Raw genomic sequence first — 12,866 nt, 5'->3', positions numbered from 1 at the left:
CGTTATACAAGCACAGTGGCGCTAACCCTAGGGATACAGCTCGTATGATCAAGTGGGAGATGGAGTTAGGAGCAACGCTGTGTGAAAAGAGAAGGCATGCCTAACTTTGGCCTGATTCCATCACTGGACATTCTCTTGTCCTCTAATCCGTGACAAAGACAGGGCCTTATGAATAATGAAATGAAAATATCAAGAGCCACCATGTGTGGGCAGTGTGCCAGGGCTATTACATATGTGTTTCTCATCTAACATTCGGATAGGTAATGGTATTTTCATTTTATTTAGGGAAACTGAAGCCCACAGCGACGTAGTCACCTGGCCAGTGTCATGCAGCAGGTAAGCTATGGAGCAAAGATTCACCTCAGGTCAGCCCTGCTCCAGGTCAGTGCGCTGACAACCACTCCACAGAGCACCCTGCTACTGACAAGGAAACTGAGCGCCTGAGAAGCAGTGTTAGACCACCGGAAAGCAACTCCACAGAGAAGCACCCTCAGGATGAGAAGTCAGAGGCCCTGAGTGTTAGTCAGTCCTGTCTTTTGGAACCAACCAGCTATGTAACTTGGGGCAAATCACTGAATCTCTCAGAGCCTCAGGCTCCTGAGCTACTAAAAATAAAAAGCCAGTTTTCCTTTTATCTCTAAAATGATACAACTGCATACATTTTGCATTCTTGGAGCAATTAATTCACCAGTCTGGATTTGTCTCTAATCACAACTGTCGCCAAAACAAGAGCGGCTTTGGGGGACGAGAAATCTGCCTTAGAAATTCTAAAGGTGGGGCACCTGGGTGGCTCAGTGGGTTAAGCCGCTGCCTTCAGCTCGGGTCATGATCTTGGGGTCCTGGGATCGAGTCCTGCATCGGGCTCTCTGCTCTGCAGGGAGCCTGCTTCTTCCTCTCTCTCTCTGCCTGCCTCTCTGCCTGCTTGTGATCTCTGTCTGTCAAATAAATAAATAAAATCTTAAAAAAAAAAAAAGAGAGAAGAAATTCTAAAGGTGACACAAAATGAGTGTAAAGAGAATAAAATAACCTTTTTCCTTTGACGGTGTTACTCTATCAAGCAATTACCCTTTCTCCTATCTTTAAGCACCAAGTTTATTTGGAAGGTCACATAAAGTCTGCTGTCATAAACACCAGTGAAGAGTCTACCGGTCGCCAACTCTATTTAATCTCACTACTCACCTGTCTATAGCATTTAGCACTACTGATGCCCCTCAGTTTAATTTCCTTCCAGGGTTTCTGTGAGCCTGGTCTTCTCTGGCTTTCTATCAGCTCCATCCCTACAATTTTACAAACTCTCTCTAGGTGACTATGATAGGAAAAACTCCTCTAACCAGGGTTTTTTGAACCTCAGCACTACGGATACTTGGAGCAGATAGCTTTTGGTATAGGGAAAATGTCCTGTGCCTTGTGAAATACGCAGCAGCACCCCTGGCCTCTACACAGAAGGTGACAGCAGCATCAGCCCTCACCTCCAGACACTGTCAAATATCCTCTGGGGCCCAAACCACTTCCTCTTCACGCCTTCCCCCTAAGTAATTTCATCCCACTTTTACGATTCAACTCCTCGCTCCACAGAGATGGCTCCTACACCTGGATTTTTCTCTCCAGGCCTCCAGCCTCACAATTCCTTTTGATGTGTGTCTCTGCCTAGATATTCTTCTATTACTCGAACCATGAAGGCTCAAACTGAGTCCTCTCCCACCTCCTCACTGTTAGCACTGCTGCCTTTTCTGAGTGCCCAGATAGCAGGTACTGCCATAAGCATTCCACATGTGTTACCTCAATCGTCACGATACCCAGTGGTAACAATTATTATTCTATCAATTTTATAAGTGAAGAGACTGAGGTTCAGATGGGGTGAAAAACCTGCCCAAATTCATACACAGAGTTAGTGGCAGAGCTGGAATGTGCACCCACACAGTCTGACTACACAAGCTTCCTTTTAACCACAATATTATTCTTCCATGTCTTCCCTTCAGACCTTGTCCTATTTCCTGCCTTTCCCCTTAACACCACCACGGTTTAGGAAATCACCCAGACTCTAAATTCTGGAGGTAAGTTTTACTTTCTCCACCAGGAACAGGTCTCCTGACTTAGCATCTGGAGGAGAAGTGACACCTCTGCTTGAGGTCTTGCACGAAATGGCGGTCAATACATTAAACCGTCAGGAGCCGTGCCACATCTGCCTCTCCACCACACTGGCTGAAGAAGCCTGCCCTTGTGTCTGTGAACACCCCCTTCTCTGCATTCTCTTCCACTACTCTCCACTAGATATCTCTACCTGGTCTCTAGACCCAAATGCTCCATTTTAGCTCCACCTGCCCCCTTGCCCCAGGGCCTTTCAGCTCACTCCCACTGTCACTCACACCTCTAATTTACTGAATAAAACCGTAAGTCCCAAAGAGATGCCGGGTGATCCCCCAATCTCCTCCTTGGTGTTTAGACCTTATCTTTATCTTACATAGTCTTTGGTTTGGCCTGTACCTTCAACTCAGGTAGGAGCCTCATATTTCAGTCAGAATACTTCAGCCTTCCTCTATTTCTGCCAGAGTGCTTCTTTCTAAGACTATAAACGTTGGTCCTTGAGCCTAACTACTCATTTTCTTTAATAGCTTCATGCGTATGAACCTGTAGTATGCTTCTTCTGAATCTCCTCCCTTTCATGGTTTTCCATCCCCAAATACAAATATGAATACACACATACACGCAACAAGCGTGCACACAGACATGCAGCACTGGAAGCTCAGGACTGTCTCCTAAAGGCTTTGTACTGGAAGGATCCTAACAAACACTTGCACTGAAGCTGCTAATCAGCTAGGAAGCAGAGAGCGACTGTGCGCCCCCAGCCGTCTGAAAGAGACACGGTCACAGCCAACAGTGGACCAGCCCTTCCTGTGAGAGATGGAGATCTAGCCGCTATGAGCATGCCCTCCTGTTCGCGCTATCAGTGGCTATGACTCTATTGCCATGACAACTCGATGTGGAACCCCATGTCGTAGCACTGAACTGGACTCACCAGAGAAAAGTGCAACAGGAATGCAAGGCTCCCTTTGAATCAATACAACTGCTTGTGCTTTGGATGCTTGTCTTCTTACCTGACCCTGGGGTGGCAATAAAGAAAGCAATCACAGACTTCTGAGCACCACTCTTCCTGAATGAACAGGAAAATAATTCTGGGTGACCTCCCCTATAGAAATGTGAAAGTAGAAGGAGTCCCCAGAGACACCCAGGGCCTGTACAGGAAGAAGAGTGAGAACTTCTATTTCACCTTGTTTTCTTGTTCTTCTTCCATCTTAACCTGTGCATAAGCCAGAAAGACAGCTTGTGCTTCAGAAATTATCCTGTAGGAAGTGGGAGGTAGGAACTGACATGGAAAGTTTCAGGGGCAACTAAACAGAAATTATACTATTTTTAAGCATTTTAGACTTGAACACACAAAGCACGCCTATATTACCCGCTGAAGATTAGAGCAATTTTAGAACAAGACTCACCCCTCCACCTTCACTCCACTTCTCTATGCGAACACTTGCCCTGCAAAGCCGCAGCTATCTGTATACTATCGAAACCGAACAACGCGCACCACCAGGAACGCTCAAGAAAGGGCGCTGGGGTGCGGGTGTCAGTCTTCCTTGCTACAACTGTCCAAATGGCACACCTCAGGGAGTCTGTTGTGGTGGAGACAGAGGTGTGAGTGCTGACTCTGGTGTAACTCAATGCTTCTGAAGCTCAGAAGGTGAAAATTTTATTTGTCAAACAGAGGTAGTAATATCATGCTCACAGATCTTGTGACGTTTACACAAAATAATACATAAAAAGCACTCAGTATTCTCTGGACACATAGGAGCATCAGCAGAACTATTCTGCTGGTCCAGATAACAGGAACCACAGAAATTTATTGTGTGCTTTTCACATGGTACCCACTGAGCGTTCACAGATAAAGACTCCTCAGTTAGTTTTCTTAAAGAAAGCAAGCCTACAACCTTGGGAGAGCAGATTTTAATTTCCCAAAGGAACACAGGAAGGACTTTCTCATAGAACCTAGGCATGAGGACTAAGGATGTCAAACAGAGGCTCCCTGCCTCAGTCTTAGTAAATGGCCACAGGCTGTCAAGGAGCAATGTTTGCCTTTTCTAGTTTGATACAATCAGATACGGTCTACTTCAACCACACGGAGGCAAAGAACAGAGTGCAGGACGGATAGATCACATTCTGCCCCTCAGCTGCCACACGCAGTCTATAGGTATAGTCAGCTCCTCAACCGCCCAACCTGCTTCTGTTAGATGTCTCTCTTCTGCAGACTAAAACCCTATGACTGTTAGCTACTGGAGCAGCTAACAACCTGCTTACCTAAGAACCACAGGGCTTGTTAACTAACTATAGTTGCTAAAATACTTTTTGGGCCCCCAAAGGCCATGCTAACCATCCTCCCTTCTTCCTTCCTTCCTCCTTCCTTCCAGATTTCATTTACTTATTTGAGAGACAGCATGAGTGGGGTTAGGGGCAGAAGGAGAAGCAGCCTCTTTGCTGAGCAGGGAGCCCCATGTGGGGTTCCATCCCGGGATCAGGACCTGAAGCTGAAGGCAGATGCTTAACCAACTGAGCCATCCAGGTGCCCAATCCTCTATTATTATTTTTATCTCCTCCTCAAAAGTTCCCGTTTTCAGGGTATTTAGTAATAAAGTGTAATATGATTAGCCTAGCTTATGGATGACACTAAAGGCTCAGACAAATCTAGAGGGACAGGTAGTAAGTACCAGAGGACTCAGGTCATCAGATGATTCCAACATCTGAGCTATTCCACCATAGAAGTAAAAGAAAGCACGCCATACTCAATAGTTTTTTTTCTCTGAAAGTCTGGACAAATGCTCTATTGGTATACTATTCCCAACCCATCTTCCATAGGTAAAAGTTAGTTATCTCCTACAACTACTAACAATTCTATACAGCAATCATAGAAAGGCAATTTGTTGGCATCATTAGCCTTAGACAAGTTATTAAATCTCTTCAATCTTTGTTTCTTGATCTGTAAAATGGAGATTATAATGCCTAGCTAATCAGGTTGAGTTAGGAAGTAAGGAGCTATCAAAGACTCTATTTCACTGGCCACAGAAGTAAACAGAAGCCATTCAACAAAGCATAGTCATCAACTAAATCACTGGGTTGAATGGACATTCTCCGCAGCTACAGATGGATTTTGTCCTTTGGCTAAACGCAGTCAGGAGAGATGTGATTCTCAAATTTTGCTGTTTATATAGACAAACAAGCATCTACATACAGACCTGAGGTAGACTGAGAGTTGCACTCTGTAACTTCAGCCTTAAGTTATCAAAGAAAACACCTTTTTCCTTGAGCAGACTGAGTTTTATTTCTGAGCTGAATGAGAGGTTAAGCAGGAAAAGGGAAAGAAGGGAGACAGGAGAGAAGGAGGCCCTTAAATAAAAGTCTGGGTGGTTTTTATCACTATCATCACACCAAGTTTTATATGTAGGCACCCAGGCTCCTAAATTAAATGTCAAATACAATCCTGCACTGGCAACATGAAGTGTGGCTGCTTTGGGGGAGTCCTGACAGCTCCACTCCCCTGTCCATGTTGGTCATGTAACAGGCCTTTCAAATGTTGGCAGAGAGGGTATTACCAAGGCTCCTGTCAGTGCAGACAGGAGCTGGAGCAGGGGGAGAAGGACATCACAATGTGTTAATTTTATTAAGCTGTTTAAAGCTCAATCCCTTTGCTTTCTAACAATGCTCCAGCACACCAGGCATATCAGAAACCATGCCTACCCTAGTATCAAACTGCCTAGAGCTGATTTGTACAGTACTTCAATTAAGAGCTCTGGTGCCCGGTAGAAAGAGGATGGCCAAAGGGTAAAGCTGCAGGAGAAGCAGGAAGGGGAAGCAGGAAGAGAACAAGAATCTCAGTGGTGTTTACAGTGAGGACATATCTCCTAATGTGTCTCTTAAATGTGACACTCACTTTCTTTTGTGACTCTTAATTTATTTTTCTTTTAATTTGGAACCAGGCAGTTTTGCTAACTAGAGAGTTTGCTCCATAACAATAAACCTAATTGCTTCTATGCATTGATTTCTTGTTTCTATTGGGAATATATGGACACACAGCTGCAAACTCCCAAGGCAGATATATTTGCCTTAACTTGAACGGGCAATGGAGCTAATGAACTAACCCCAGGCTAGGCAGCTACGCAAGGCCCAGAGTCAGCCAGCCAGCCAAGCAGCAAGACCAAGGGCTCCAACTCTGGAGATTTAACTCAATTTATCTGTATGCTATTATCACTCAGAAGACGAAGCAGTGGTCCTTTAAAGTGTCACAAATCCTGGGAAGTGTTAATTGATCAAAGTATGGAATCTAGTTTCTAGACCTTCATTTATTCATTTGACAGAGAGAGATAGCAATAGAGGGAATATAAGCAGGGGGAGTGGGAGAGGGTGAAGCAGGCTTCCCACTGAGCAGGGAGCCTGATGTGGGGCTCCATTCCAGGACCATGGGACCCTGGGATCATGACCTGAACCCAAGGCAGACGCTTAACGATGAGCCACCCAGGCGCCCCCAGAATCTACTTAGTTGTAAACTCATGGCTTCTTTTTCTCTGCAAGGATCCAAAGACCGCCTGAACTATGGGGGGTGTGTTTGCTGTGTCCACGGACCCCGGCATCCTGCTGGAAGTGGGGCTGGATCTCAGGACTAGGAGAAAGCTAGCAGCAGCCACCCCGGACAGGAGGCTGTACTAAGCACTTTAAATGGATTATCTCATTTAATCTTCCTAACGACCCTATGAAGCATGTACCATTATCCCCACTTTCACAGCCGAAAAGAAATGAAAAACCTGAGACCTGAAGAGATTAAGCATAGGATCTGCCTGAGGCGGAACTGGTGGCCAGCACTGGAGGTAATCTGACCAGGTTCGATCTAATCCAGAGCCCACGTGGGTACTAACTGTAGAATACTGCCTCTCCCTGACAGGTAACATCGGGTTTCTGCCCCTCATCCCTGCCTGGAAGAAAGGAGAAAGACAGACTATTCACTGATGAATGGAATTACTGGGTCACATGGCCACTCTGTTTAACCTTCTGAGGAACTTTAAGTGAAGAGCTAACAAAAGTGATTCAGACGGAAATCTCTCACCTTCTCTCAGTAACTTTACGGAGATGTAATTCTTGTATCATGTAACTCACCCATTTAAACTGCACAATCCAGTGGTTTTTAGTATATTCCCAGGGTTGTGCAATCACCCCATGATCAGTCTGAACATTTTATTTTCATCACATCAAAAAGAAACTCCATGGCCTTTAGCAGTCACTCCCACACCATCTCCCCATCTCCCTCAGCCCCAGGAAACGAGTCTATTTCCTACCTGTAGAAATCTGCCTATTTTGGACATGTCACACAAATGGAATCACTCAGTATGTAGTCTTCTGGGAATGGCCTCTTCCACTGAGCACCATTTTCGCAGGTTAGCCTTCCTGAAGCAGTATCCGCACTGCGCTTCCTTCCTGCCAGACAGGGGCCTGCTGTATGGCTAGACCAGCTCCTACTTACCCAGTCGTCTGCTGGCTTGCTTCCACAGTCTGGGTGGTATGCCTCATGCTGCTATGAACATTGGGGTCCAGTTTTTGTGTGGACAAGTTTTCATGTCTCTTGGGTATATACCCAAAAATGGAATTGCTGGGTCATATGGCAACTCTATGTTTAACCTGCTGGGGAACTGCCAAAGTGACTGTACCACTTCCAATTTTTCCATATCCTTGCCAAACAGAAAACTTCTCTTTATTGAGAAAACTACAGAACTGTAGAACTGTAGTCCTAAAAACCATCAACCTGCTTCAGCTCTGCCCTTATTGCCTGGGTCACGTCACCTCGGGCAGGAACGCTTCTCTCCGGGCACCTCAGTTTCCTCTGCTGTAAAGCGGGGAATAGGAGACGGCCTCAGATTTCCCACTGAGCCCTCCATGTATTCATTTAATCCCATCCTGTGAGACACCCTGGGGGTGGGGGGCGGTGGGAACCCTGTCAAAGGGACAGCTGGGGGCTGACTTCATGACTGTGTGTCTGACTTTGCATTAACTAAATTTCCACTGTACCCAAATAATCTTAGACTATGACTGGCATGTCTGAGGAAAAAAAAACTTCAGAGTGTGCTTATGCTATTAGGAAGAAAACAGAAATGCCATATTGGGTAAAACTTCCATTTGGTAATAACAGCAGACTGGCCTTCAGGATTTTAGTTTTCCAAGCGGCAGTTCAAAGACTGAAGTGGATTCAAATGATAAAAATGTTTATAAGGGATGACGTCAGGTGAAAAAAAAGCAGGATACAAACTATGTATGCATGTCTATACACACAAAAATACATACAGTTATCCAATTGTATATATACTTACACACACACATAGAACAATAATTATCTAGAGAGAGAATACTAATTCTCTATTTGAAAGGCAAAGCACCATGATATTAACCAGTTTTCTCATAGATGTATCTTAAAGTGTGATGCATTGACCATGTGCATTAGAATCATCAAGGCTGTATACTAAAAAAGCAGTCTCAGAACTACCAAATTAGATGTTCTGGGTGAGGCTCAAGAATCTGCATTTAAAAAAAGAGGTACTCATGTGGATGGAACTAGAAGGTATTATGCTAAGTGAAGTAAGTCAGAAAAAGATAATCATCATATGATCTCACTCATAGGTGGAATTTAAGACACAAACGGAGGTGGGTGGGGGATGGGGTAACTGGGTGATGGGCACTGCGGAGGGCACATGATGGAATGAGCACTGGGTACTATATACAACTAATGGACCACTGAACTCTCCCTCTGAAACTCATAACACACCATATGTTAATTAATTAAATTTAAATAAGATTAAATTAAATTGAAAAAAGAGGTACTCAAAGTTTACAAATGATTGCAGGTAGCAGATTTCTTTTCTTCTTCTATATACATGTCTATTTGTCCCACAGTTTTCTACAGATGGCAAGTATTACTTTTATAATTGGGGGATGGGGAGAACAGGAAGTTGTTCCATTTTGTTTTCATAAAGGCAGGGGGATAGTAAAGGGGGGCAAAGAGCTTGTTTCTCCTCTTTCTACCGCCCAAGTGTCTACAGAGGATGAGAAGGGGCCGCATCTGGTCCTTGGCAGATACCATGCCTCAGAGCACGGCTCGGGCCTGAGACACCACAGGTACTTTCCCATCTGGTGTCTTTCATCACTAACGGAAACTACCGAAGCACCAGCCTCGGTTCTTCATTTAGCCAGTGCTAAATGCTCTGGGCTGTCACATCTCTCCCCATCTCCCCATACTGTCTGTTGGAAAAGGCCATTCTCCAGTCCTGGACCCTGGGACTGCGGGCTGCAGTCTCCAGTAAAGGCACGTAGAAGGAGAATGTGAGGGAAAAATAGACAGTGAAGAGTCATACTGCTAAGGAAGGCAGCACATACCTCTATATTTACTCATCCATGGGTTCAACAATCGTGGGTAGGGAAAGAACGTGAAGTATGACACATGTGAAGTCCTAGTCCCATCATTTACCAGCAAGCTCTTTAACCCCTCTAAATCTTGGATTGCTCCTCCACAAAACAGGACAAATAATATTTCCTTTCACAGTGTTACTGTACTGGATAATGCGCATCTATTACCATGCATATCTATTACTATTACATTACCTAGTACCCACCAGGCTAGAGCTTGAGGGCACAGAGATAAAACAAAATACTATGCACGCCCTTAAAGAATGCTATTACAACTTCTTTTTTTAGGAAAAGTGTATAAATAGGTCAATAATTCTAATAACTTTCTAACCAAAGGAACACTTTTAAATGAATCAACTTGATAACGGAAGCAGCTCAATTCTCTGCTTCAGTTGGGTGCTTAAACACTGTGCTAGAGAACGCTTCTGTCCTGGGGCAAGGCAAGGACAGCACGAGGCCTGGCTTCCCCCTGGGAAACAACAGGACACTAACAACAAGAATTCAAATAGGTTTTGCTTATAACCATTACTCTTTGTACATGCAAAACCTATCATTTCTTAATGAGTCTTTTTATAAAAATTTTATTATTTTTTTAAAGATTTTCTTTTTTAAAAGATTTTATTCATTTTATTTAAGAGAGAGAAAACACAAGCAGGGAGAGGGGCAAAGGGAGAAGCCAACTCCCCGCTGAGTGGGGAGGCTGACACAGGGCTTGATTCCAGGACCCCGACCATGACCTGAGCCAAAGGTACACAGTTAACTGACTGAGCCACCCAGGCACCCTAAAACCTATCATTTTAACAAGAGTCTGATTAGCACAGGAGAGTGAAGGACTGGGCTATGTTCCATGTCAATGATATCAGCTACTAAAATGGGCTGTAAAGTTCTCTTGCAGTTATAAAATGCTATGTAAATGCTAAATAAAAATAAAACAATTCTCAGATCTATTTAATTTCAGGTTGTTAGACAACTCTCCTGTTTTAAACTTAAGTAAGAACACCTTTAGAAACCGGATACTGGAAAAAACAAACAAACCTCGATATGTTTTAGGCAGTATTAGTATGGCTAAGTCCCATCTTTAATCCCACTCCAATCTGAGAGAATAATATGAGCCACTTGACTTCAGTTTAAGGCACTTTTCTTGAGAATAACTTCCGTAACATTAGTATGATTTCATGATACACAGCTGTGTTTCTGTTCATTTCGAGCACATAAGCCATAGGAAACAAGGAACAGCGCATGTTAGATGGAATCAATACTAATAGAGAGAGTGGCTGTTATTAACTGCATAATGAGACATTAGTTGGATTGAGTTTAGCATGTTATGTTTTTGGTTCAATGCTTTCTGAGAGGCTGGGCAAGGGGAAGGAAGGGAAAGAAATCAATGTGCTTTCCGAGCTTCAGTTTTCTCTGGGTATACTAAGAAAGATAACTGCACAGTCACTTCACAGGAGAGTTGTAAATAACCCAGAATACCTTCAATTTCTTCAAAATCCCAGGAATGGATACAGACATGCATACACACATACCTGATTAACTACATCTTTTAATTTTCCTAAAGTCTAGCATAAATATAAGAAATCTACAAACAAAAACCCTACTTGGTACAATAAATGTTTCTGAAAAGTATGACCGAAAAAAAATGTGTTTATAAACTGGACCATATCGCACACATTGGGACGCCTTATTATTTAAAAGACTACTTTCAATTAAATAAAGATTGGTATTAAAAATACTCTCTCCAGGAGCGCCTGGGTGGCTCAGTGGGTTAAGCCTCTGCCTTCAGCTCAGGTCATGATCTCAGGGTCCTAGGATCGAGCCCCGCACCAGGCTCTCTGCTCAGCAGGGAGCCTGCTTCCCCCGCCCCCCGTCTCTCTGCCTGCCTCTCTGCCTACTTGTGATCTCCCTCTCTCTCTCTGTCAAATAAATAAATAAGTAATCTTTAAAAAAATACTCTCTCCGTTATATAGAAAGTTCTAGATCCCTGGAGATATGTATCCTTTAAAACAGGTCTCACCATAGCAACCTGCACGTACACAACTTAACCTGTGCCTTATTTCCCAGCCACCACTGGCTCTGTTCCTGTTCTCAGGCTCACCCCTAGTGGCTGGGATTTGGTGTCTCCTGCTATTCCTCTGGTTTTATAACTCAACCCACTCCTGTCCCATGGCATGAGCCTTGATCGTCCTCGTAAATCCCGACTAGAACTCCTCTCACTCTCTTGGGCCTTGCAGGAACCCTGCCCTCTGAGGCAGCCTCAGGATACCTTTCCTCTCCCCTGCTCCTTCTAGACTTATTTACTAGGGCTCTTCTGATTATTTACTGAAAGGAATGAAAAAAATAAAATCAAAATAAAAGAGAAGGAACATCACCAGATCACCAGGGTCAGCACAGCCTCTAGTCACGCCAGACCCACTGAATCAGCAACTGCAGGGGTGGGCCCAGCACTCTGCAGTTTAGAGGTCCTCCAGGTGATTTTTATGAACATTAAAGGTTAAGAACAACTGGTCTGGAAGAAAAAAGGGCATCTGGCAAATATTTTGGACAAAATGAGGCTTCTCATTAAGAAAAATTAATAATCAATGACACAGAAGAATGTCCAAAATATTCTATGTACTAAAACCATAAATGCAGTATAATTCTTGTAAAATATCTTAGAAGTATATTTCCACATGGAAAAATGTCTAGAAGTTTACGCACCGAATTGTTAATAGTGGGTAGCTTGGGGAAAAGTCATTTGACTTTTCCTTTATGGATATCTGTATTTTCTAATCTATAAGCATATATTATTTCCTAATTTTAAAAATTGGTTAATCTAGTCATCTTCCACTCCTCTCTGACAAAACTCGGAGGTAAACATTAACTCAGTCCCCAATAGATTTCAGTGTCTGGACTAATGAAGTTTTGTGATGCTTTAGGGAATTCCAGAGGAAGTGAGGCAGAGATAGTGCTCAGTGCTTCAAGACTCAAATCAGTGTTTCTATGAAAAGCTCCTGTGTCTGGAAATGACAGGTCATAAAGCCTGAGAGATTCTGCCCTTCTTAAATAGGCCAACTTAACAAAGAGATGGTAGAGTTCTGAGGGAAAGCAGAACAGATTAAAAACTTCCCTTGGAAGACAATTATTTGTTGCAAAACTTATGTATATAGTGTCCCATTTTCCACCACCCCACTCCCCAGCCCTGTTTGTGATCTCGCAGTCATTCTGCAATTACCTTAGTCCTTCCTCAACCTGGCTCCAGGTATACAGTATATGCATATGGCAGACCAGAACGGGGTCTGAAAATAAAGGAGACTGGTAGAAATATTCCAGAACAAGATAAAGAGAAGAGAAAAGAGGTGAGTGTGTATGTACATATCCAAGATCAAGTCTGGTCCTAA

The 12,866-nt window shown here is 43.6% G+C and overlaps 1 protein-coding gene across 4 annotated transcripts in view; it reads right to left on the bottom strand.

The window, feature by feature from the left end:
- The window catches only part of TRIM44 (tripartite motif containing 44), a 109,185-nt gene that overhangs the window by 71,119 nt on the left and 25,200 nt on the right, over positions 1-12,866 (bottom strand). The window contains exon 4 of one of the 4 annotated variants that reach the window (XM_047690640.1): positions 12,687-12,764. The exons of the other annotated variants lie outside the window; for them this stretch is intronic. Within the exon in view, the coding sequence (XP_047546596.1) occupies positions 12,702-12,764 (63 nt within the window). The 3' untranslated portion in view covers positions 12,687-12,701. Of the gene's footprint in view, positions 1-12,686; positions 12,765-12,866 lie in introns of those variants that run through there. 4 annotated transcript variants of the gene reach the window in all.

This window comes from Lutra lutra, chromosome 10 (genome assembly GCF_902655055.1).
Source record: "Lutra lutra chromosome 10, mLutLut1.2, whole genome shotgun sequence".
NCBI classification, from domain to species: Eukaryota; Metazoa; Chordata; class Mammalia; order Carnivora; family Mustelidae; genus Lutra; species Lutra lutra.
This window is presented reverse-complemented; position numbering and strand designations above follow the sequence as displayed.